The following is a 25,257-nucleotide window of genomic DNA, read 5'->3' as shown; positions in this document are numbered from 1 at the left end:
CTAAAATTCAGTATGCTGAACCTTCAACAAAACTGAAGCCTCGCTGTAATACAGCAGTTAAAAGTTTGCAGTCAGATTTATGCCCAGTCATCCCCAATGAGCTGAACACATCTATTTCACGCAGCTGGCTTACATCAAACTACGTACTTCGGAACTTCTGAGGACAAGCTGTACGTAAAAATACACTGTGCAAGAAAGGAAGCACTCCTTCAATGAAAAGATACTTCTATTTAGGTGCAGTAAAAGATGATGAAAGTAGAACAGGAACTGCAGGCATGCAGTCTTTCTAATTTTAGCCATCTTGCTTAGGTGTTCAGGCTCCCTATATAGGGAAAGAAAGAAACTTCTCACTTCCACATCCTGAACCACCCTCCTGAGAACTCCACTAACTATAGAGGGAGCTCAAGGTCCTACACTGCATGGCTAAAGTTTGACTGTGCGAAAATATTCCTTCCTAAGGAGCAGGGTGTGTGTGGAGAACTCCTATACAAGAAAAATTACAATAATTGCCTTTGGATCATGAAAGACTAAGCAAAACTTGATGCAACTCCTCAGAAAAAAAAAAAAAAACACCATTTTGTTCCTATTCTGTATGCATTTAAGGACAAATCCAGAGCTAGCACTTGAATAACTTGAGCTTTTGAACTTCTACATCTCAGAGGAACCACCAGCCAAGTGAGACCATCACATCCCTTACAACATTGCCCTGTCCCAAGCTCCCAAAGGTGCCCCCATCAGAGCAATACAGAGAAACCATGCTGGTGGGATCAAAGCACAATCATAGAATCATAAAGTCATAGAATTAATAGAATCATAAATTTCATAGATGCAGTCAGCTGCATCTTCCCTAGTATTCTCCAGCATGTACTTCCACACAGTTATTTCCTCCTCAGCATTTTAGAAACACACACAAAATCCTTAAATATTTCAACAAAATGGTTCTTGACTAATCAATTTTCATTTGTTAGTGAAAACTTTATCACTGATAGGATAACTAACTTACCTCTTGGTCTTTGCCCACTCTTTTGCCCAGTTTCTAGCCAAACCTGGCACTATCTCTTCTGATGTGTCCTCTTTATTTAATGACCACAAATCCTTAGCTTCTAAAGGTCTCCGATAACCCTGAATCATCAACCTGTATTAGAAAGAATTAGCATAATATATTTGAGAACCCTAGAGATATACATGCCATAGGACAGTGAGTGACATCCAGCCCCAAAACAAAACCAGCTCTTCATGACAATTCATGCAAGAAGTAGTACCTGTAACAACACAGGTCCAGATACTAAAATGGTATTTAGCTATGGATATCCTCCTGTCATTTACTGTGAGAATTAGAAACCAAAAGATCTAAGGATCCAAGATATGCCACTGAATTCAAATTTGAGGAGAATAAAAGAAAGGATAAAGTGATCTCATTTGAAAATCAGCCAGGTGACTAACATTCCCATGCCTACCAAGTTGCAAAATCTTTATTAGCCTTTAATTTTATAAAGCCATTCCTTTCATCTAGCTTTCTATTTAAACTCTGGCCAAGCACCGACCACAAATATACACTAATAATATACTTCCATGTTTCTATGTTTAAACACATAAGAACATGTGTTGCGATCAACTCATACGGCTAACAAAAAAGAATGGATTGGACAAAGAACTATCAATTCTGAATGCCCTAATTTCTAAGCACAGCAGATAATTTCTACCTTCTTATATTTCCCAAATTAAAAAATTTTGTTTAAGTTGTTTTGACAAACATCATAAAAACATTTATTAAGCAACATTCAAAATCAAAGACCCTTGATTAGGAAGTAAAAAAAGACCAATTGTTTTGTTTTGTTTTAATTATCAATTTAATCTGTTTACAAAACTACCAACCAAAACAAACAAAGTTAGTATTGCATGATTATTGCTTATTTAACTCAGAACGCAGGATCCTGAAATGCCGTCTAACTTTAACTGGTGCTTTATGTATCATGCTGGTCTTACCCAGTGATCCACCAGAATGTGATTCTGGACAGGAAAGAAGCACTGAACTCTGGACATGGTTTCTAAAGGAGAGAAAAAAGAAATCAATCCACGTAACAGAGTGGCTGACACAAGGACATAAACAAACCAAACAGAAAAAATGCCTTTGAATTATTGTTTTCCTTCCCAAATTACTAAACTTGTCATTTACGCTTTTGAGAACTTGTTTAGAAAACACAGGTCAAAGTCCAGCTTCACAGCTTCCAGCAGACTAGCCTACTGGGACATAGAGAAAGCAGTGCTCCGTACCTACAAGGCAACAAACAGTTGATGGAATTTTATAAGACAGCACAGGCCAAACAATTCACAATCAATACCTCACTGCATCAATGTAAGGAATGCTAACACGAGAGCATAAGTATGTTATTTGGGTAGAGTTAGAGTCACTAATGAAGTTCAGGGGTACTGTTCCGGTAGTTAAGCGCCATGATTCCATCAAAAAAGACACACAAATAAAAGTGAAAAAAAAAAAATCAAACTCAGTCAAAGCATCCCAAAATAAACTTCAAAAGCCCTGTATCTCATTCATCAACAAGCATGGGAAATTTAAGCATCCAGACCTACAAATGCACACAGCTAGCTCATATTCTACATCCAGAGCAACATCTCCTCTTTTAAGCTTTTCTTTTGGTTAATATCCTCTCCTAATCTGGTTGGATTAAAATAATACAAAAGGAGGCTGGAAGAATTTCAAAAGGCACCAAAGGTGATTTACTTGCAAAATTCCAACGGATTTCTCTTCCCTCTTTCAGTGCTCTGAACATTTAAAGAATGCTAAAACCAGCCACTCCTTTGGTACACAAACCACTATGGTTTTTATCAACTGTAATTGGAGCTACACAGGTATTTCCATCTACAAAACTCAGACATCATTACAGTACTGCAATTAAAACATGTTTTTCCCAAGATTTACATTTTTCAACTCATGTTTGTATAACTTCTCCATTAAGCTTCTCCATTAAGCTATAGTTTGAAGTGTGTTGCAATCAACCTACACTAAACAGACTTGTGCATTTCCTCTCCTCCCCACGGGAGATTTTTTTTTTTTTTTTAAACTTTGTGTGGAAAGATGATAGTATGAGACAGCTAATTGTTGTTGAAAAGGGATAAAGGGCTAAGAATTCAACATTTCTATAGTACTTAAATACTTGCAACAGAATGATTGCAAGCAAATCCAACACCCTGACTTAACAAATAAATTTTAAAAATTAAAGTAACTCAAAGAAAGCTCAACAATTAAAAGAGGGAGGTACCGTCAGCCTTTAGCTACCTCAACATTCTTGCCAGATAAACTACTTCAGCAAATATAGGCACATTTCCCATTTCATAAAAATTTCAAAATATTCTGAACTTTACAGAAAATACTGTATTATATTTTTCCTTTGTAGTTTTTTGAAACATTTTTGAATGGAAACTCAATTTTAAAGAGTCAACTAGATATTGTAACTACCAAAGACTGGACTTCTAAAAGCAAATGTTTAAAATATTAAAATGTTTATATTACGCTGGATTGCAACCATTTCATTTTATTAAAAATAGCATTATGTTAAAACACTGAAATACTGCTAATCCTACTGACATTCATGCCAGAGAAGAATGATGATGAGCTATAAGAAGTCTGGACCTCCATAACATAAACAAAGCAAAAACAAGATGCAAAACACATCGTTCGATTTCTACAGACATCACATCTACATTTCTGAAATTTCACCATAACCTTTTGGTTTAAGTAAACTTGTAATAAAATTTTACTGAAGACTAACAAACATTTCTCTTGTGAAAAAGCTTGGCAAAAGGAAATAAAACATTTTAAGAATGAGTAACATGATTTGTTTTGTTTTTCCTCCTATCATAATAATTATGAAACACAACACTCATCAAAAGGTTAAAATGAATGTCTGCCTTATTTCCTAGAGACACTCCTAGAAGCACTCAGAACACAAAAACAAATTATTGTTTTCAGAGCACCGTGTAATTATTGTAACCATGATCAAAGCAAAAAAAAAGGCTTTCATAAATCCATGGTATACTGTCGAATACTTTTCATCCTTGAATAAGATAAAAAGAAACCAAAGATGAAGAGAATCCAGAGATTCTGCAGTACACACTGTTCTCCAGACACACACATGCAGACTGTCTGTCAGTGGCAACGCAGCGCATCACAGACAGGCACACTGGATACTGAAGGAGGCGGAAACTGCAGTTCATTGCCTGGTACCAGTTGTGGTCCTTTTCCATAGTTAAAAAGGCAACATTCATCCCCCACACACGCACTTCAAACTTTCCTTCCTCAGTCAGTGCCAGCTAACATCCATCAAACCAGAACAAGCCTTTATGAAAGAAATACAGAACTGGAGCTTCTGAACTTGGCACACCCACCAAACCCCAGGCAGCGTCAGGCATCATTCCACTGGGATTCAGAAGATAAAGCTCAGGGCTGAGCAAGCAGAATAATAATCCAGCATCCTGTGGGTCATTTAGATCTGTTCCATATAACAACTACGAATACATGTGAAAAAGACAATGCCTAGAGAAAATGAAAGTTCTACATGCAGACCACCCTCTAATCTTAACTGCCATTTCTGCGGTTGACAGAGTTCTTGAAATCGAACTAGTTCAATCGTTGCTTGACAAAACAGAGGTTCCTACAAAACTGAATACAAAATACAAATACAAAACTGAATTCAAATTCTCAAGTTTTACAGGTGTAAATTGTTCCTCACCTTCAACTGAAAGGAATGCACACCCTTATTGAGTTTACTGCTTACTGAACAGTATCAGATGAACAGGAGGACAGCATCTCAAATCAAACTTTCCCACTGACTGCCAGAAGCACTACTGAATATAAGTAACATTAACTTTACCTTTAGGAACACTATTCAGAAATGACCAAGACTGGTTTTGCTCTCTTTCTTAACTACAGCCCACCCTGCTTTGCATGTTACAGGCTTCATCTTCTGCTCCACCAACTAAGGAGCATAAAGGACATTCTATTGCAAATTCAAGTCAAGAAAGTTTCAATGATTTAGCATTTAGGAGAATATGGCCCTTTAACTCATTGAACAAAACATATCAGTTATAATACTCAGTATAGACTGAACACTTACAGGATCATTTACTGTCTCAGAAAACAAAGGTGGTTGCTCTGGAAAACAACACAGTATGAGTTGTACAAGTAACAGGATGAAGTATGTGCAGAAGGTGACATAACGAAATGCATCCACTTCAGCACCCTACAAAGGAAGGTAATGTTGCAATTAAAAGGCTTGAGAAATTTCTTTAAAACAACATGTTACTATTTACAAAAAAAACAGATCCTTACTGTAAACTCTGTAAACTACATTAATATTACACACCACCACCACCCACCAACCACCCTGCAAATTAAAGTCAACGACTATTTTGGTGAAAGGAAGGTAAAGACAGCAGGGAGGAGATGAAGGATATCACATATGGAATCTCTCAACTTTGTTTTCACTCTATCAGTGACATAAATACACAAGCATAAACTTCTTCTATAGAGATGTGCTCCTTAAGACATGTTCTGTACCAACACAGCATGCCCCAATTAAGAATCAAAGTATTCTGCACAAGAGCAAAGCATTTGTGCTCTGGATAGAAAGGATTTTCCAAAGCAGAATTATTAGTATGCACACAAAAAAGATAAGAATCAGAATTTTGATTACAATTTGTTGTGCTCAAACTCCAGAGGTTCTTCCATTTTTTCTATTGGGACTGATACATAAAGAATAGTTCACAGAAATTAAAGCACAAGGATGGACATCGTTAAAGACAAAAATATTACATATTAGCACATAGTTAAAAACAAAACCCACCGGCTGAAAGCTCTCAAAATTCACAACATGTCTTTTCTTTAAAGAACGGAAAGTGATATGTCATTTCCAGGCACATTAAGCTGTTATTTGAGCTGTTACTATAAAGCAAACTGACATAAAAACGTTTCACTTCTATACTTTCATTTTGTCTCATCAGATAAGAGACCACATCACCATCAAACCAAATGTTTCAGGAAGTCTGCTGTATAATCAACAGGAAGATGTAAACTCCCAAAACAGCTTCATATCAAACATTACAGACATTTATTTTATTCAAGCAGGCATATCCCCTTTCTCAAACAGCCAGAAGAACTTTCTTGGCAACTGTTGCTACAGTACGATCACTATGAATTTCACTAGCATTTCAAAACCTGAAAAACAAGGGCCATTAAGTCATGCTCATTTTGCTTTTGTAACCCAGGGAGTGAAGGTACACTGAATAGATCATTAACTAACTTGACCAGCATAATTAGCAAGCAAGTACTTTATTATAGCAGTATTGGGGATTATTTTCAGCTGAATGAGGCTAGCAATCACTTACCGTATTTAAGGCAAGTATTATTTTGGATCTAAAAATTACTGTGGCACATAGCAATGAGATGAGCCAGAAAATCGTCATTACACCTGAAGACTGGACTCCTTTCATTCTTTCATATTGTATTAAAAACGTGGCAAGCAACTGTGGACAAACAAGATAAAAATATATTCACAAGCTAGGTTTTACAACAACAGATTATACACATATACAAGGTACCATGTTAGTGTGACTATTAAACATTTCAAATCCCGTATCTCCCAGGTATTCCAACAGCCAGAGATTTGAAATGTAATGCAAAAATATGTTTAAATTAAAAAAATAAAATGAATCTCTGGAGCAGTAAAGACAGGTTGTGGACAACGGAAAAGGGATATGTACGACAGAAGCAAACTACCACATACACAAACACACTGTCAAAAGCTGCCAGTCTTTATTTTTTCACTTTTTAGTTTTACATTGTAAATCAACATGTAATTATAGCGACTCTATGTCCTTTCCAAGTATTTCCTGACTAGTCCCTTTCAAAACATATAGATTTCTTTCCACACAAGAAGTCTGACAAAAGTTTGATATCTACCCCATTAAACGATCACAAACTATTTAACAGGTCTTGCATCTGTCAGTTAGTTTCAGGGCTGCTGGGGTTTTTGCTTTGTTTTTTGTCGTTGTTATTGTTCTTCCCCCCCAAACATCATGTTTAATTACCCCTATTCCAAGTCGGTGATAAATGTAGGACAACTATATAATCAATAATGGGACATTTTCCTTGAAAAGAAGATTGCAGAGATACTGTTGTGAAATACAATACTTATGCACCAGAGTAGAAAGCGGCTAGATGGGGACCCCTATGTGCCTTGTGGGGCACCAAACAAAGAAAACATGCACTAAAGAATGCTACACGTAAGAAAGTTTGTAATAACACCTTCACTGAACTTCATAAAAAACTGTTGAAATTTTTATCATCTAATTTTCATCAGTCCTCCCAGCTTGATTCTTTCTCCCTATGCTTGAATCAAGTTATTAAATGCAAAGTAGCTCAAGCCTACCAAAATAAAGCAAGATAACTAGCACTGGCTTGCGTGCTGACATGCGACAGACACACTGAGCAAAGCTGAGCTTTTTTTTTTCCTTTATCAAAAGAAAGCAGACGCTTCAGAGTCACCATTTCACAGTTCAGCTACAAATAGAGTCTCTAATGTGATAATGTGAGGACTGTAGCTTAAAGAATGAAAACACTGTGCGTAAGAGTACGGTGTATGCTATTGCTTAAGGCCTTGGAACTGAAGGCCATAACAGAACAACTTACCATTGTTATACCCAATACTGTAGGGCTAATGAGAAAAAATGGAGCTCGAAAAATATTTTGACTTCTTTCCCAGAAAGAGTAGAAAAGGTCTGCCCAGCAGACTATCCACAGTATTAAGCCCAAAGCCTGCAATACAAAAGTGTATTTTATATATCAGTTCACATAGATCACGCAGCACAATACTTACATGAACACTACATACTGTGGGTTAATATAAGAGTCATAATCAGATCACTTATTTTAGACAATCCTACTTAACAACGTGCATGGAAGTAAAGAAAAGAAGGAAGAAGGAAGAAAAGTAATTTGGTTTTATCTACCGAATCCCACAAACAAGAACAAAGTTTAACTTTTAGTACTATATAATTCAGTGTCTTATGAAGCAGAAAGCTGTGGAATCCCATGTGTGAATAACAGACTGTAGAGACAAGAAATTACCCTTGTTATAGCCCTTCTTAAAATTTTTCATTTATTCTACAGAAAAACAAACATTAAGAAAATACTAAGTACCAATTTCACAATAAAAGTAGAACAGAACACCTGCAGAATTTCTAGAAACATACGTTGTATACCTTAAAAAAGCTGATGGGATTATTATTAAGGTTTCAAGATTGAGTTGCCTCAAAATAGACTTCTCCAAGTGGTCTTACAAATGATTTGCATGTTTTTTTGATATGACAGTTTCAGAAAGCCTATTGATAACAGGGCAAAAGAAAAACACTAGACTTGGAAATCAAACAAATGCAGAACAAGTAAATTACAGCTATATATTGTGTGCACAGGCAGAGACTGATGTTCAACAAATATAGTTGTGCTGAAACATAGCTGAAAACGGAATCAGGATAAGCTTAGAATCACAGAATGGTTACGGCTAGAAGGGACCTCCAAAAGTCATCTGGTCCAACCCCCCAGCTCAGGTAGGGATACAGATAAGCTTAATAAGTTATGATTTTAAGAAGTTGTGTACCGTTTTGGCTTTGTTGAGGTTTGACATTTGGATGTACCCCCTGTCATGGCAGCGAAGATATATGAAGTACACTGGGAAGCAGGCCCACAGGTAAATGCAAGGAATCCAGACCAGAACCGTGTTCTGAAAGCACTGGGTGAAGTCTGGATTTTCTGTGTGCCATGTCAGATTCCAATCCTGGGGAGAAAAAGTAGGTTGCGTTAAAGAAAGCACAGAACTTTGTTATATAAAAAGCAAACAAAACAAAACAAAAACAGCCGCTGCTATCTGCCTTATTCTATAACTTATTGTATATTGTGCATCTAATATTGTAATTGATGCATCTAATTTTATTGTACTTTTCACAGCTCAGAAATTTTAAACCTTCACAAGAAGCCATTAGAGTCAGTTTGTTGGCTACCCACAGCCACCACAACAGGTAACTCACTCAAATATAAAAATTGAGATCTTTAACAGCCTTCATCAGCACTTTCATATTAATGTTGCAGAAAAATAAGGTGCCAATGCTAGCCATCTGCCACTACCCATGTACGTATACACAGCCAGATACACTCCATTCCAAAATTTAAGTGTGGAAGTGTTATCTGGCACACAGTAAGAGCGAATAGCATGAGATAACATCACTTCACTATTGGTAAAAGAGCCTGATGGCTCCAAAGCTGTCTTCAGCAAACCCAGTTGAGACTTACTGTTAATTCATATGAACAGCAGGAAGTAGAACAGGCTCACCCTTGCAGCTTATTTCCCACTCAACAAAAGGAAAATGTACATCAATATAATTGCTTCCCTATTTCTTTCAACATAATTGTTGAAAATGAGAAAAAACACCGTATGATCAAACCAGAACTGACACTTACAGTAATGAAAATGTGATCATCATTTCCACTCCTGGTACAAGGGCTAATTATGAACATAGAATCATTCAGGTTGGAAAAGACCTCCAAGATCTGCTGGTCCAACCATCCCTCAGCATTACCCACTAAACCATGTCCCAATTCAACCTTTCCTTCGGCAGGCTGTTTAGTAACATTAACTTTCATACCATATTCATCATTGGTTGGCATTAGAGAAATCCCTTCCAGTAAATTTTACCCTAACATTACTGTCTTTGCTGTAAAATTTATTACAGGGGACATTTCCTCTGAAGTGCTGTGCAGTTCTGACTCACCACCAGAATGATGCAATACGAACATACTGCTCCTGCACACGGACTGCAGCATTCATCAGCCAAAGCAGAACTTACAGGTTTCGGTTTAAAAGCCACACAGTCGAGACCGGGCATGTGACTGCTCAAGGCTTGTCAACCACAGTGCCATTTTCAGCTGCAAAGCATTTTTTCGGACTGTTGTATAGCTTGCAACTGCACCCAACACCAGTACCACAACTGGGACATAGTGGCAGTAATCTTTCTCAGCTATAAAACCACTCAGAAACACCACACTTGTATCCTTACTTGCTCCCATCTTCCACTGGTTGAAAAAAGTATTGTACACAATTAGAGAGAAAAACAGACCTCAAAAGAAAGGGAAGATATAACTTGCAAAAACTGCTGACCAGATATTATTTTAATCACAGAGCAGGAGGTGGTTTCCCCTTAAATTTGACCATTTTGTATAAAAATGATAATTTCTACCTTTTTTTCTCCAAAAACTTAATTAGAAAAAAATATATATATGTAAACAAATATGCTTTCCTTCCCCACTCTCCTCCCATTTTCTGTCTGAATCTAGGACTTGACTTGTTGAGATACAACAGAATATGCACAGCTGTTATTTCTTCCCTGTAATTCCACAGCATTCTGAAATTTCTTTTCACTTCATTTTTTTTCAGTTAAAAAATAAAAGAACCATCTCAAAACCTAACGCAGATGAATCAAAGAAATTAATAGTGGTAGAACATAAAAATGCCTGAATATGTTTTAGCCTGTCCACATGGGGATCACATAAGTCGTTCGTGACAAGGCAGCAGCTCTACGAGGCTGTGGGTGAGCCACATTCTTTTAAGTTCCCCAGCTGCATAACATCATCAGAAATTTCAGCTGAGTCATCCTTACTTTTAGCCACCACACAAGTGTTTTTCAGCCTTCTAAATCCCAGCTGCTCTGCTCCAGCGCAACAGCCAAGAAAAAGTCTCATGACTCTGCAAGAACAGTTTACAATTGACAAATTAAGATGGTTAATATGATTACACAAGTGAACAGACAAGATTTAAGCAGCTTTACCCAAAAAAAAAAAAAGAAATAAACAAGAGATTTGACGCTTTATTTATTTTAGACGCTGCTTAAGGAAGTTAACTACCTTTTTTTCTGGTGTTGTTTTAAACTGCTTGCAATAAAATATATCAGGCAACTACCTGAAAGGACAGGACAGCTATTGGAGGTGTCACTGCCACGTGGCAAAGTGGAAGGAAGCAGTGCTGTATGCATGACTGCTGGGCACACTGGCTGGAGGATATTCTAAAAAACACGTGCAATCTTCAGTTCATTGGACCTTTATATTTGCAATTGATGTGTTTCTGTGTGAAAGACAAGAGGGTGCGACGCAACGGTGCTTCAGGGTTAAGAGCAGAAAGTCAGGACAAGTGGGCAGGCTGGGGTAAGATTACTGCTAGAATTTAACAGCTACAGCAACATCAGCGTATCTTCTTTCACGCTCTTCCAGGATTTGATCCAGAGGCTGTCCAGAAGCCAAGCAAGCTGCTATTTGTTAAACACACTGTACTTTGTGCAAGGGAAATGGCTGCACACAGGTGAGGTGCAGAATCCCTTCAACTTCACATCCATTTCAGGTGACAAAAGGTGAGGATACCACGCACTAAGAGACACACATGGCAGTATTTTTCCCTGCTGATTTCCTAGGTGCAATTAATTCTCTTTGGCTTCCATCTACACAAGGCAGCAGCACAAACAGGAATGGAGCTACATGCTGCTGAGGACCTAAAGTCCATACCAAGTGTTTTTCACACAGGTATACCCAAGGGGAGCTGCAGGCCCCTCTGCAGACTGACTGCAGTGCCCACCGACCCCTGGAGCATATTCCCCAGTTAATGCTTGTCTTAGGGGTGCTCAGGCCACTCCAGCGTGAACCGAAGTGCAGGGCTGGGGATTGTCAGGAGACTGCCTCTGAAGCAGGATCCCCGACTGAACCTCAGTTCAGATATTAAGCAGGCAAAGTCAAGAAGGAGTCACATTTGAGGATCCACGTGGCAAGGTTTTGGCAGCAGGGGGCTGCAGGGGTGGCCCCTGTGAGCAGAGCCCAGCAGCTGCTCCGTGTCAGATCAGAGCCAGCTCCAAAGGGAGCCACCACTGGCCAGAGCCGAGCCATGCATGGTAAAGGTTGGGCCTCTATGGGAGCATATTTAAGGGAAAAAAACTGCTGTGCTACAGCAGCTGGGAGAGAGGGGCGAGAGAGTGAGAAAACGTGAGAGAACCAGACCTGCAGCCCCTTAGGTCAGTGCAGGAGGAGGGCAGGAGGTGCTCCTGGCACGCAGCAGCAATTCCCCTGCGGCCTGTGGAGAGGCCCCTGGTGAAGCAGGCTGTCCCCCTGCAGCCCATGGGTCCCAGATGGAGCACATCTCCACGCTGCAGCCCGTGGAGGAGCCCCCGGTGGAGCAGGTGGATGTGGCCTAGAGGAGGCTACGGCCCATGGAGAGCCCCCAGGCAGAGCTGCAGCCCATGGAGAGGAGCCCACATAGGGGCAGGGGGCCTGGGGAGAGCTGCTGCCCGTGGGGGACCCATGCTGGAGCAGTTTGCTCCTGGGTGATGGACCCCGTGGTACAGAGCCGTGTGGGAGCAGTTCCTGAAGAGCTGCTGCCTGTGGGAAGCCCACACAGGATCAGTTCGAGAAGGACCCCACGTGGAACAGGGGCAGAGAGTGACCGCGAAGGAGCAGCAGTGAGGAGATGAAGTGTTAGGGACTCACCGCAGCCCCCATTCCCCCTACTTGGGGGGAAGAGGTAGAAGGTGGATGGAGGGAAGGTGGTTTCAGTTTGCTTTTAGCTCTCTCTGCTCTAGTGTGTTGCAATAGGCAATAAATTATATTCATCTCCTTTATGCTAAGTCTGTTTTGCCCATGACAGTGATTAGTGAGTGATCTCCCTGACCTCATCTCAACCCAAGAGCTTTTTTTTTTTTCCCCACTGTATTTTTTCCTCTTGTTCCCTTCAGGAGAAGAAGTGAGAGAGCAGCATGGTGGAGCTTAGCTACCTCCCCATGTTAAATCACACCATCTCAAAAGGAAGGCATACCCTGAAGTCTGCACGGAGGATACCACAGCTTTATGATTTTCAATCCCAGCTGGAAGACGCGTCAATCTCATCATGAAACCAACATGTATTCATACTCAAATTACAATGTTCAGTTACAGAAGTCTAGACTAGTCCTGCCACTTTCAGGCAGATGCCTCTCCTTTGGTTTACATAAACCCAGTTTCAGAATTGTTCTGTCTCAGCAGAAGACAAAAGTCTGTAAAGATCAGTGCAGAAGCATACACTAAAGCAGACCTTTGTATTTAATAGACCTTAATTAGCAAAACTAATTATTTTCTTCCCTGACTAAAGTATTAGAATGATTTTTGCATGTTCTGTTAAAGCAATAAGTTGTCCTATTGTCACATCTCAAAACTTAATAACAATATTCACTCTGATGGATCTCCTAACACTTCTATTTTGAAGAGCACATCAAATGACAGAGATCCAAGTACTCATTAAAAGCCTACACAAGCTAGCAGCCTCCTGCAATGCAGAAGGAGGAAGAGACAAAGTGGGTTAGTTCTACAATTAGCATAATTTGGAAGCAGCATTTAGATTGAACCATGACTGCAGGTACCCACAGGAAAAGATTTGCAGAGCGATCCCTGTTCCTTTCTTGATGGATGTTTGGATGATCTGCTACTGGCTCACTTTTAAACTAGTCCAGAAAACGCATGTATCCCAGGTTTTAGGTTTTTCCCCTGCTTTTTAAGTCCCTTGGCAACTTTAAAGTTTCCTAGAATAGCAAATGGGTATTTTTAAAATTGTCTGACCCATTTCTCAGTTTCTCAGTTTTCATTCTAAAAAATGAAATTTTCATTTCTATCTCCAGCACAGTAGTTGAAAAAATACCAGTACACAACAGTTTTTTGTGCCAAATAGCTTGTTTTCTCCTACGGCACAAAAAGGCTTCATATCATATTTAAAGTGAAACCCTCTATCTTTAAGATAAGCACAAAAAATGCTTGGTGTTCCCTGGAATCACATGGATCTATTCAGAGGTAAACTACTTATTCAACAGCGCCTGAACCCTAGGAAAAAATAAGGCCAAGTTATATTAATTCCTGTCTAAAATTTCAGGAACAGGCAAGATAAAAACATTGGCAGTGGTCCTGTAAGACAAAATGGCAACACAAAGCATTGGTTATTCTGCTGCTGCCGAGGGAAGGAAGACCACAGGCAAGCTGCATACCTCCAGTGTGTCTACTCTAAGGAGTAACAGTATTTGACGCTTGCCAGGACCTTGTGCCTGACTGCCTCTCTCCTGGCAGCCAGGAGAGGCTGCTAAGTGAACAGCCACTGGCCGCCTGTTCTCACATCAATAATCCTACTTGACCCACAGCACATTTTAAAATTCTCACTGGCAGAAACGGAGAGACCAAAACCGCTCAGTTTCATGCCTGCTGTGCACAAGTGTGCTAGAGATACAGGCTGCCAGCCACACTGTTAAACCCACCTGTACAAACCAGCTGTGACTGAAAAATGACTTAAACATTACTATGCACCTACGTAAAAAAATGAAATTACAAAACTACCCTGGAATCTTAATATCAAGGTCAACACTCCTTCAAACAGAGCTGATACTGATATCAGTGTGTACTCCCTCCTTAAATATCACCCACAGAAGAACCACCTTCTTTGAGAAACCATAGCTTGGTATTAAAAACTTATTTTCTTAGCAGCAATACATTTTTTTGTTTAATTCAATGCTTACGTTTAGTAGAATGCACTTAATTAGCTCTCTCTGGCACCAACACTATTATTTCTACTGACAACTTTCATTATAACAGTATCACCACTTTCTTATCAAAATAGGAAGTCTCACAATCTAATAGATATCACACAAGAAAATTCCCCAGTGTAACACTCATACAATCCATGAGCTAACTCAACCTTTTTCCTTCAGCCTGCCGCAAGGACATCAGCCTTAACCCTACATTATTTAGAACAGAAAGTTTCCCATCTGCCTCTCCCCAGATTGAAGATTTTCCTGATCTGGCCAAGCATACAACCTCGGAAGAGCTAGCATCAGTGTACAACGTGGGGTGGAGAAAGGGACTCTCCATTTAAGGCTGCTTTAAATAAACTCTGAATTTGCTTTGAAGGTATCTGATCCCACCATTCTCCATCAAAGCCAATAAAAATGGTTACACTGTTGTCTACATTAAAAATGAAGAAAAACAGAGAACTCCAAAGTGATCCAAATTTTGTAATGGGTTGGAAAAAGTTTTCAAGTCATGATCTTAAAAGAACTCTTCGAAGTTATTCAGCTTAGCAAGCAACCTTTATTAAATTTACCCCTGGAAGTTTTGAAGAAAGACTGAAATCATGTTCTCAAAGTACTGCAAATACGTCATCTTTATTCCCTCATTCACATTCCACTGCCAGATGATGAAGCATGGACTGAAGCTCAGCATTTCTCTAAGACAGCATATTGAGACTAGAGCCTACAACAAGCACAAACACACATGACCTTCACCAGTGTAACATTTGCTGTATTGTGTTAACTATTCAGACTGAACCACAAGAGGTGAGAAGCTGATAAAAAAACAGGCAACAGATACACGAAAGAAGAAAATTTACTACAGAACTCCCACAAAAAGCAGCAGAAATACCCACATCTGCCAACGAAATTACAGCCACAGCTCTCCTGTATCCTCAGTTATATTCACAGGAACTAGAAGCAGACAATCACTATAGCCCTAAGAGCAGCTAACAAAACACTAAGTTAGATATATGACACTACAAGCAACCATCACAAACTTACTTCTATTTACATGTTTATAAATCCTTTAAAAATACTACATGCATTACAACAAAAGTATTTGAAAAAAAAGTACTGCTTGCATTAGAGGATCCAATGCCTCTAGTATCAAATCCAGATGAAGTCATGTAACATACAAGGACAAATTTATTTTTCCACCTTCATTGGTATTTATTTCCTCTAGTGTGTTTTTTTCTTAATAAGCATAAAATTAACTAAAATGCATCGATCTCTGCTGAGAAGTAAAATTCTACTTTGCTGCAATGAACACAGAGTAAGTTTATGTTGTATTTAATGAAAGCTTTCAATATGCTGCCTATTCCTATGAAGACATGCACTAACTGTAAGAAATAAATGGTTTACTGCTTTATTGCATCATCTAAGGGCGTAGTCTGCAAGTAGGGAGTAGCAGAAAAAAATAAATTATTTGTACAGATTTTATGATAATGTCTGTTCAGCAGCTACTTCCTATGTTCAGTGAAAGCCCCAAGTTATTTTTTGTTTAAAAAAATAGATTCTACTAAAAAGTAAAATCCATACAACCAAATACTTGATCTCATTCCCACACCTCCAGAGACTCTAAACACCACTTCTTCAAGGAGAAACAGAACAATTATGCCCCCACACAGAACTACACCATTTACCTTAAGCAGTGGAACAAATGAACATGCAGCGTGGCTAATCACTGATTTGAGAAGAGAACTCAGGACTTGCCTTCATGGTCACACCTGAGGATAGGTGCTAACGCCCTCACAATACAGACCAGTGACAGCCTGGTTAGATCAACATTTTTCTGCCTTTTCGTTCTGCTGCCACAAGGATGAAGTGAGAAACATCAAAGGTAACTACCAAACTGGGATGTAGGAATTAAGATTTGGATCTCGAACTCTCATGAGGATCACATCTTCACCCACAGGAATATACTTTTACTACTACCACAGGAGAATTAAACCTACTGTGCAACTGAGGATCTTCTCTTACTTGATACCAGGTTGTTGGTTTTTGTTTTTTTTTTTCCTTGACCAAACAGTAAGAACCAAACACTTCTTGTAAAATCATGAATGAAACAAAACCAAAAAGCTATAAAGCTAACAGTTTTTGGTTAATGTCAAACAGTAGTTATGGAAGCAAGGAACAAATAATACAGTTTAATAATAAGAAGAAAATAATACAGGTCTCCCATTTAAGATTTTGCCATGTAGGAAGTTGTGTCTAAATAAAAGGCTTTAAATCATTTACAAACAAACCTTCCAGCTCAACCTCCCAAAATATTACACTCAGATCCAGACTCCAGATGCGGAAAGAGACCCTTCTTCCTCCTTCATTTCACAGTAATTCTGAAATCTAAGCATTATTCTTACAGTCTCTTAATGTTGTTACAGGACAAGACTGCCAGTGCAAGAGAACATTAAATAAATAAATAAATAAATCATGTAATAACATAAACAAGGATCCTTTAAAAATCTAAATCATTTATATAAAGAAGATGGAAGGAGGGGAGAGATATCATTCAGTAAACTACAGGGAAATATCTTTAGTTTCTCGTAGCATTGTCTATTAGAAATGGTTTTAGCAAGACAAAGTTCTCAACAGTAACAAGTTACATAAGGCAGATTTGGTTTATTAACACAGCCTAGAAAAAGCCTCTACCTTCCAGCCCTAGTCCTAAAGTTAAGTCAGGTGTCTGCACCTCCTTGTCCAAATCCAAAATATCGGCATTTCCTATGTTACCAAAGAGCTGAAATCCTTTGTAAGAGACAGCACTGCACAGCTGAAGCTGTGTGCAGAATGGCAAGAAGCAGCATGTTTTGATTGTGTTTCCCTTTAGAGTAAAAGAAGAAGCTAGCGCCAAAACTTTGCCAGAAAAGGAGCACCTGCAGCTGTGGAGTTTAACAGGGCTGATCTTTGTAATCCAAAGAAGCCCAAAAAACTCTGAAATATGGCATTATTTCCATGTGCCGGGTAAACATATGACAGATATCAGCAACACTTGCACATTTAAAGCGTTTGTGTCGCTGTAATATTTCTGTACCCTGCCCTGCCTGCAAGTACCATGACAACATTTGGCCCCATGACAACAAATATTGTTTACCATCGACAGTTTCAGAATTAAGAGGACAACGTTTATCCTTCAGTAAAGTTTTGAACTGAAATCATTATTTAAAATGACGCAGGAAAAATATTCCATTTCTCGTCTCCTTTTTGCACTAAAAACAGTATTTTTGTTTAATAACTCAACAGCCTGTATATCAAACTCAAATCACCGTGAAAGTTTGAACACACCTGGACACAAACCTTACAAAGGGACTAAGATAACAGCTGAAGTTGGAATAACCTGTATCTGAACCTACCACAGATGCAAACAGTGAGAAAAAAGTAATGCAAGGAATTCTGACTCTATTAAAAGTAAGCGAAAGGTCAGTACCCTGCAGTAGGCTTTTTAGAGATGTGACCCAGAATGACTTCAGTGCAACCCTGGTTAACCTCCGCGTAGGCTGAGTATAGCACAGCGTTTCAACGTAAACTGCATTGTAGCCGCGGGAACAGCACAGCTTATTGGGGTGCTCAATTCTTCTGAGCAACCTTGAAACATTTATCTTGCACGGACAGCTGTAAAATGACAGATCAGCTGCTAAGAAAATCCCCATCGACTACATACTATCAGGCTTCATTTTCCTGTATTTTCCCTGAACTGATCTATCCTGAACCAACAGAGAGCATTTTAATGTCTATGAAAAGGAGCACAGACAACTCTTTTACAGGTTTAAATGAGAAAGAGATGACAAATAGCACCGGCTTTCCTCCTCAACCAAGCAGTGACAGTAAAGCAGTTAGCTGCTAATTATAATAAATGAACCATCTTGTGTAAAGGTTTTCCTGTTTAACTCTCCGCTCCTCCTCTGTTCTAATTCCTGTCCACGTGTGACCTTCCTAGGTCAGTAAACACGAGCAGTTTTATGATCTGCATACTCACTGAAATTCTTAATACCAGGGTTGTCACAAACGCACCCATAAACTCAGTACCTTTATAACTAAAGAAAGAACCTAAACTCACAAATTTACCACCACTCTCACAGAACCTGAGGCTACCTACCTTGCTCTGCCACAAACACACTGACAAAGTACTATCAAACTACAGGGAAAAGCAGGCAATAATTACTAAAAGATGCAATCTGTCTTCAAACATCACTAAGAAAACCCATATTGAAATTGCCAGTGTGAAGATAAAGGTATAAAAAACAAGTCTTATTACTACCTAAACTAGGCAAAGCCTTGAAACACCATTTTGCAGGAACTGCCTCTAGTTAAATTAAACACCACTTTGTCTTCCACTTTTCTGTAAATTAAGACTACAGAACATTACTTCCCCCCTCCCCCCCCCCTTTTTTTTTTCCTAATTTATGCAGTCACTGATCTCCTTTGTGAAGGACTTTTAGACTTGTGTATGTTATATGTATCTGTTATACTGGTTTATTTTAAGTATTTTTTGTATTAAACTTCTTTATTTTTCTGTGTCTTTTGTTTGCCACTAGGACATTACTGACCTCCCACTCATGTCTATGCCTTTGGAAGGAGGAAATAAACACACAAATTAAAAGCAAATGGAACTCACTAGGTACAAACCTCACACTGCATTTAAGCCTCCTAAGCTGTCTGCCTGCTTGCCCAAGCTGCATTTACATGATAGCTTGAATCCAGAGATCTCACATTTGATAGTGTCACGCCAGTAACTGCGTTATGACCTATCAGTGCTTATAAAAGTATATTATTGATACATTAACAAAAATCTTAACTGCCACAAGTTATTTTGTAAGTCATTTTATGCTTAAGTAAATGCACTAAAGACATTTCACAGCGCAAAAAGCTCCAGGGTTCCAAGATACGTACTAATTCACTGCTTATCTAATACATGACAGCACGAGCCACAGAACTTGAGAACATGAAATTACTCCTTCCATAAAGAAGTGTCGTTTTCCTTCAGAACTCTCTTTCAGGAAGATTATCAGCAAGTATAAGCAAGAACCTCAAAGTTTCAGGTTTTACTTGACATACAAAAACCTAATGAATAACTGAGACTCCGTGTAAAACCTGGCAGAGCAGCTGGGGACAGACTGTAAGGAACTGCTTAGTTTGAATTGGCTTTTTTGTACCTCCTACTTTGTTTTCATATAAGCCCTGCTGCACATTAGCCATGAGAACTCATCAGCGTCATAAAAAGTTACCAACTTCTTCCTTTAGGAACTGCAAACATAAACAGACTTTAGACATGATACCACATAGCTTACAAACTGTGAAAAAATGAAGCTATCTCAAAACTGTATTCAGAGGAAAACCAGCAGACTATTTCGGAATGTAACTGCACTGAGACCATAGATCATGCAAGTGTGCATAAATATATACACACATAGCTAGGTCAGCAAGCAAAAATATACATTAAGTTCAAGGCCTCCCTTAACTATCCTCCTGGTTACCTAAAATGATAGCATTCCTCAACCCCCCCCACTAGGTTTTTTTGGCACATTAGTACTGAAGCAAGGCAGACTGCACTCATATATAGTTTTGATATTCTAGATGAAGCTATCTCAGCACATCAGGACACAAGTTTTCCAGTTTAAACAGGCCCTTAAAGTCACTGAACTGAAATGCGAGTACTGCAAAACGTTACCCCTAACCCACAGGTTTTGTTTTTGTTTTTGTTTTTAAAGCTTTTGGTATCCTCAACATCTTACACAGCAGTTATTTTGTATTACAGATTAAATTCTTGCAGCGAGATATTCAACAACGCTAGCAGAGACAGCAAGGGTGAAACAGCATGCTTCCAAAAAGGGAGCCTGGTTCAAAGAATTGCAAGGAACACTGAAGTTCTGTATACAAGTCTGGTTGCAGTGAAAATTAATGTGCTGGGTACCAAAGATGGGTTAAACAGTAAGGGGAAAGCAAGGACTGAAGAAGATTGCAAACTGGGCCGCTGACCTTTCAGAGTGAGTATTAAATAAAAACAGTCTGTTTAATTCTCAGACAAGAATTTCCAACAGTAACATTCCTTAGGTGTGCAACCAAGAAAAATCCTGGGCAGCAAGGCTTAAGATTAGCATACGGTTTTTAAAGGTGCATTAGGTCCTTTCAACCTATGAAGTGTCCCCCAAAATTCGGAACTGAGCTATTCCAAACTCAACACCACAATTAAGAGAAACTGCATCTTCTTCACTGAAACAAACTGGGTTTGGCAGCACTAGGAAATCCCACTACTCCAAGTAGCAGGGCCTCAGCACAGCTGATGTGATGATGTGACCGTAGCTCACCACAAGAATGCAAATAGCCGTGTCATCAGCTATTATAAATGTGGCCCAGCCCTGAAAAGCAGAAGCATGCAGCACCCCTCAAGACAGGAAAGACAGTAGCACAGGCATAGGTGGTACCTGGAAGTCCCATAAAACACAGCATACGCACAGGCATTTTCTGGAAATCCACTACAACTTCAACATTAACAAAATACAGCAACAATGGAAATACCATAAAGTGTAGTCAGAGTACCCATAAACACCACTACTAGCATTTCCACCCTTCCCACCACTTGGAACAATGCAACAACAAAGCAGATGCATCGAGATGTTAACGGGCAAAGTTCAGCAAAGGAGAATACTTTTCCAGACACATCTTGCACTAACTGGAATCCACAGTCACTCTTTTGCAGGATTAGAAGAATCCAGAAATCAAACAACCACACCCACAGGATCTTTTGCTCAAGAAATGTAAGGCAGACTCCACGTGCTTTGGAGAAGGATGACAAATCACAAAGCCATCTATATTCTTGGAAACCAAAGCAACTAGTGGAAAAGCTATGCAGTAATTACAACATACCAAAACCATCAAAAACGTCTATATTACATACAAGTATTTTAATTGTTTATATAACAAAACAATCAGTAAATCAGAAGTCCTAGGCAAACTAGCTATTTCAAACACAGTAAGTCTAGCTGTTGCTCCTACCTGATGCTTCAATTCCACAATTCAATGCAGCTCTTTTTCACAAAACTACTACTCTCAAGTAAGTTTATCCATAAAGAGAATTCTGAAACATGTACTGTCTTAGACACTTCAAATAAGAAGGTATTGTTCCATAAGAGAGAGAGAAAGAAAAATCTGATAGCAGCTCACAATTTAGCCAGTTTTGAGAACCCTGGAAATTAGCTGAGATGAGATACTAACATAAGCAACATAGAAGTTGGTTAACAGGGTCACTTTTGATGGGCTGGAAAAGCTAAACACCTTGAGGTGTGAATGATCTTCCTAATATTTGCTGAGTAATATTTTAACGGTTCTTGAGATAAATACTGCAATGCTATCTTCTGAGATATCTGACCTTTTTCTGAACCAGTAAGGCATCCCATTAGCCCAATACCACTCGGCAAATACCACATGAGAAGTTTTTTTTGAACAGTAAGAAAAACCACGTGTGTTTCTCTTACCCCACGCCACCTCCTGCAGCTCCCCCACACAGTTCTGTGTGTGTGTTTTGCTTTTTGCATTCTGAGGGGTGTCGTTTAAAAAAATGAAATAAATCCATGTTCTTCCCCTCCTCTGCACAACCAGTTTGTCCACACACCTTGTTTCCTCCAGAGCAGGGTTTCCAGCACCCCTCTGCCCTCCCAGGGGCCGCACTGCTGCCAGCACCGGGTGCCTCGGCAAAAGCAAGAGTAAGACCTGCACTGCAACATCCGCACACCGCTCACCGCCGTTTCTTAAGGAAAACTGAAAATATCGCTCTGCAAGCGGGCTATAACTGCACCCCCAAGGAAAGCCTATGTTTGGCCTCCTTCGCAAACCAACATGCCGCTCCGGCCGGCTGCGAGCGTCCAGGCGAGCGGTTACTGCCAATGCACGCCCAGCCGGGGGTGGCCAGAGCCAGGGGCTGCTGTCCTGCGAGCCCCGGGTACCCCCGGAGTCCCCCCGAGCCCGCAGCCGGCCCCACAACGGCGGCCCCCGGCCCTGCCGCCCCCCCAGCCCGCGGCTCCCGGCGGCTCCGCCCGACACCGGGCAGCCCAGCCGAGCCAAGCCGAGCCGAGCCGGTCCCATCCCATCCCCGCGGCTCACCCAGAAGGGTTCGGAGGCATCGGCGCTGCACAAGCTCTCGATCCCCATGGAGCCCGCAGCGCTGCGCTTTCCCCCTCCGCACCTCGCCGTGCCCGGCCGGCGGCACCCCAGCAGCACGGCCCGGCACGGCTCGGCTCAGCCCGGCTCAGCACGGCTCGGCCCGGCCCGGCCCGGCACCACCACGATTGGGCTCCACGGTCACGGGGATGCCGAGCCCCGGCGGCGCCGCCCGGCCGCGTTGCGCAGCCCCGCCTCGGCCGGGGGCGGGTGGCGAGAAGGGAGGGGACGGGAAGGGAAGGGAGGGGAAGGCAGAGAAAGCTTTTCAGTAAATAAATTTCCCCTAAAATCCAACCCAAATTTCGCCTGGTGCAACTTGAGGCCATTTCCCCTCGTCTTATCGCTTGGTGCTTGGGAGAAAAGCCTGCCCTCACCTACAACCTCCTTTAAGGTCACTGTAAAGTGTAATATGGTCTCCCTTGAGCCTTCTTTTCTCCAGGTTAAACATCCCCAGCTCCCTCAGCCAGTCTTCACAGGAGTTGGCTCCCTTACATCTGATTTAAAACACATTAGTTAAACCTGTATTTGCAGCATCAATGCTCAGCTGACAAGCTAGTGTACCAGAACAGACCTGCTGGAGCGTGGATGACCCATGTGTAGGAACGGCATCAGACACTGATGTATGAAAAAAGGGGCACCAATATTTGAAGCTTCCTCACGCAAGTTACATAAAGAATCTCAATTTAAAATGGTCTTTTGTGTCCACAGCAACTGTGGTAGTGGAGAAAGTTATTCACGCAGAGACAGGTCTCACTAGGGTAGTGTATGAGTAAAAATCAGGCATCACACATACGCACACAGACACACACACAAAAAAAAACTATCACAGATTGATTCTGTACTCACCTGCACACTTTCATGGAACAAAGCCGTGCTCACTCATCACCAGCCCTGGCCAGACTGCCTGTCCAGCTGCAGCATTTCTGGTCTGTCTCCTTGGCTCTCTCGCTCCCAGGATGCCAGGCCAAGAAGCAGAAGCAGCAGCGTTCAGCCCACACGAAGGTCACATATCCCCTGATGAACTGAAGGGAATTACCACAGAAAGATCAAAACCTAGAAATTGGGTGTCAGAAGCTATACTCAATGCGCCAGCCTAACCTATACCTTAGTTCATACCATGTTCAAATCTTTACAGTATTGCAAGAAAACAGCTAAATGTTCATTCTCCTGACTTATTTTAATTAAGAATTTCTGTCCTGTTCTGTACATTCTCTAAATTCATCTCAAAATCCTATTAAATACATTGGTGGGTTGTTGTTTTGATGCCTTGATGCTCACTACAACTCCTGTTCAAAAAGTTAAGTCATAGTTCCCCCCTGTGTGTTATTCTCCTGCCCCTGGGCTGTAAGGAATACAGTTTTTCTCCGGTGTGATCGCAGCACATATAAACATTAATAGCTCTGACAGTCAATACAGGGTAGGAGCTCCAGTGGTTAAGCTGGAAGAACCTTTTTAATAGCACTATTAATAGCACACTAAGCCAGAAAAAAAATCTAAATAGATAACACAGTCTCTAAGAGCTTACACTTTTACACACATTCTGTGTGTGATAACAGAATGTAAGCTTATAGTTGAAGTGGTACAGCGTAAAATTGTCCTTCCTTGGAGGGGCCACACAGCAGCCCTGTTGTGGAGGCACCGCTGCAGGTGGCTGCTGTGAGAAAGGTGAGGGTTAACTTCACCATTAACTCAGAAATCTTTTTTCTCTAAATTGTATTTCGTGCTTCCTTTCAGATATTCCTTGGAAACTCTGAATATAAATGTTTGCTTTCAGAGGAAACATAGGCAGAAGAAAAAAAAAAAACAAGCCGGCACTCCTTAAAGGCCGTAGGGGCTTGCCACTTGAGACGACTCACATTTTCCCCCAAGCCCAGCAGGCTCTGCTCCATCTAGACCTTGACAAGCCCAGGGAGCTCGCCCACACTGACAGCATTTCCTTGGGGAATATTTCATACGCTTGCAAAATAAACAGCCACCTCCTCACAGCAACACGAGGCACGCACGCATGCCTCCACACAAACCAGGCACATGAGAGACCTTGTGCGTACAAAACCCCCAGCATCCAGCGGCGTTTTGGCAAAAGCCTTCAGTTAAAAGCTCGGCCTTGATGAGCTCTTTAATGAAAGGTTCATCTTTGAGACACCCAGTGTAAAAATTTTCAGGGAGAAACTTTCTCCATTTTTTTTTCTCCCTGTTAATAAAGGGAGAAAACATTGACAACCTTCGAAATGAAAAAGGATTTTTTTCAATAAAAGGATTTAAAAAAAAAAAAATCCCCACACAGAACACCTGCCGGTACGCCCTCTCCCTCAGCGAGGGCTGGCGCCCAAGCCCCCCTCAGCCGCCACGTTCCCGCCCTCCTCCGCCAGCGCCTCAGGCAGCACCGCCTCGCCGCCATTCGCCACCCGAACCCCCGCCCCG

At 40.6% G+C, this 25,257-nt stretch overlaps 1 protein-coding gene and 1 long non-coding RNA gene across 5 annotated transcripts in view; one reads left to right on the top strand and one right to left on the bottom strand.

Annotated features, from left to right (window-relative positions):
* ABCC1 (ATP binding cassette subfamily C member 1 (ABCC1 blood group)) overlaps nucleotides 1–23,839 on the bottom strand; it is a 57,616-nt gene extending 33,777 nt beyond the window's left edge. Inside the window, exons 1-8 of one of the 4 annotated variants that reach the window (XM_080557350.1) lie at nucleotides 22,780–23,074; nucleotides 10,726–10,811; nucleotides 8,673–8,849; nucleotides 7,706–7,831; nucleotides 6,403–6,540; nucleotides 5,133–5,258; nucleotides 1,987–2,048; nucleotides 1,004–1,135 (exon numbers count right to left, since the gene is read on the bottom strand). In XM_080557350.1, the coding sequence (XP_080413476.1) occupies nucleotides 1,004–1,135; nucleotides 1,987–2,048; nucleotides 5,133–5,258; nucleotides 6,403–6,540; nucleotides 7,706–7,831; nucleotides 8,673–8,699 (611 nt within the window). In that variant the 5' untranslated portion in view covers nucleotides 8,700–8,849; nucleotides 10,726–10,811; nucleotides 22,780–23,074. Of the gene's footprint in view, nucleotides 1–1,003; nucleotides 1,136–1,986; nucleotides 2,049–5,132; nucleotides 5,259–6,402; nucleotides 6,541–7,705; nucleotides 7,832–8,672; nucleotides 8,850–10,725; nucleotides 10,812–22,779; nucleotides 23,076–23,682 lie in introns of those variants that run through there. The other 3 variants (XM_080557351.1, XM_080557348.1, XM_080557349.1) reach the window with 3 other exon arrangements.
* LOC308178553 lies at nucleotides 10,821–18,737 on the top strand. The gene is made up of 2 exons (XR_013939820.1): nucleotides 10,821–12,120; nucleotides 12,838–18,737. It is a non-coding gene; the product is annotated as an uncharacterized lncRNA (long non-coding RNA).
* Nucleotides 23,840–25,257: the final 1,418 nt, after the last annotated feature.

The sequence above is a fragment of the Anser brachyrhynchus genome, assembly GCF_964034855.1.
Source record: "Anser brachyrhynchus genome assembly, chromosome: 15".
NCBI classification, from domain to species: domain Eukaryota; kingdom Metazoa; phylum Chordata; class Aves; order Anseriformes; family Anatidae; genus Anser; species Anser brachyrhynchus.
Note: the sequence above shows the minus strand (reverse complement) of the source record. Positions and strands in the feature narration are given on the sequence as shown.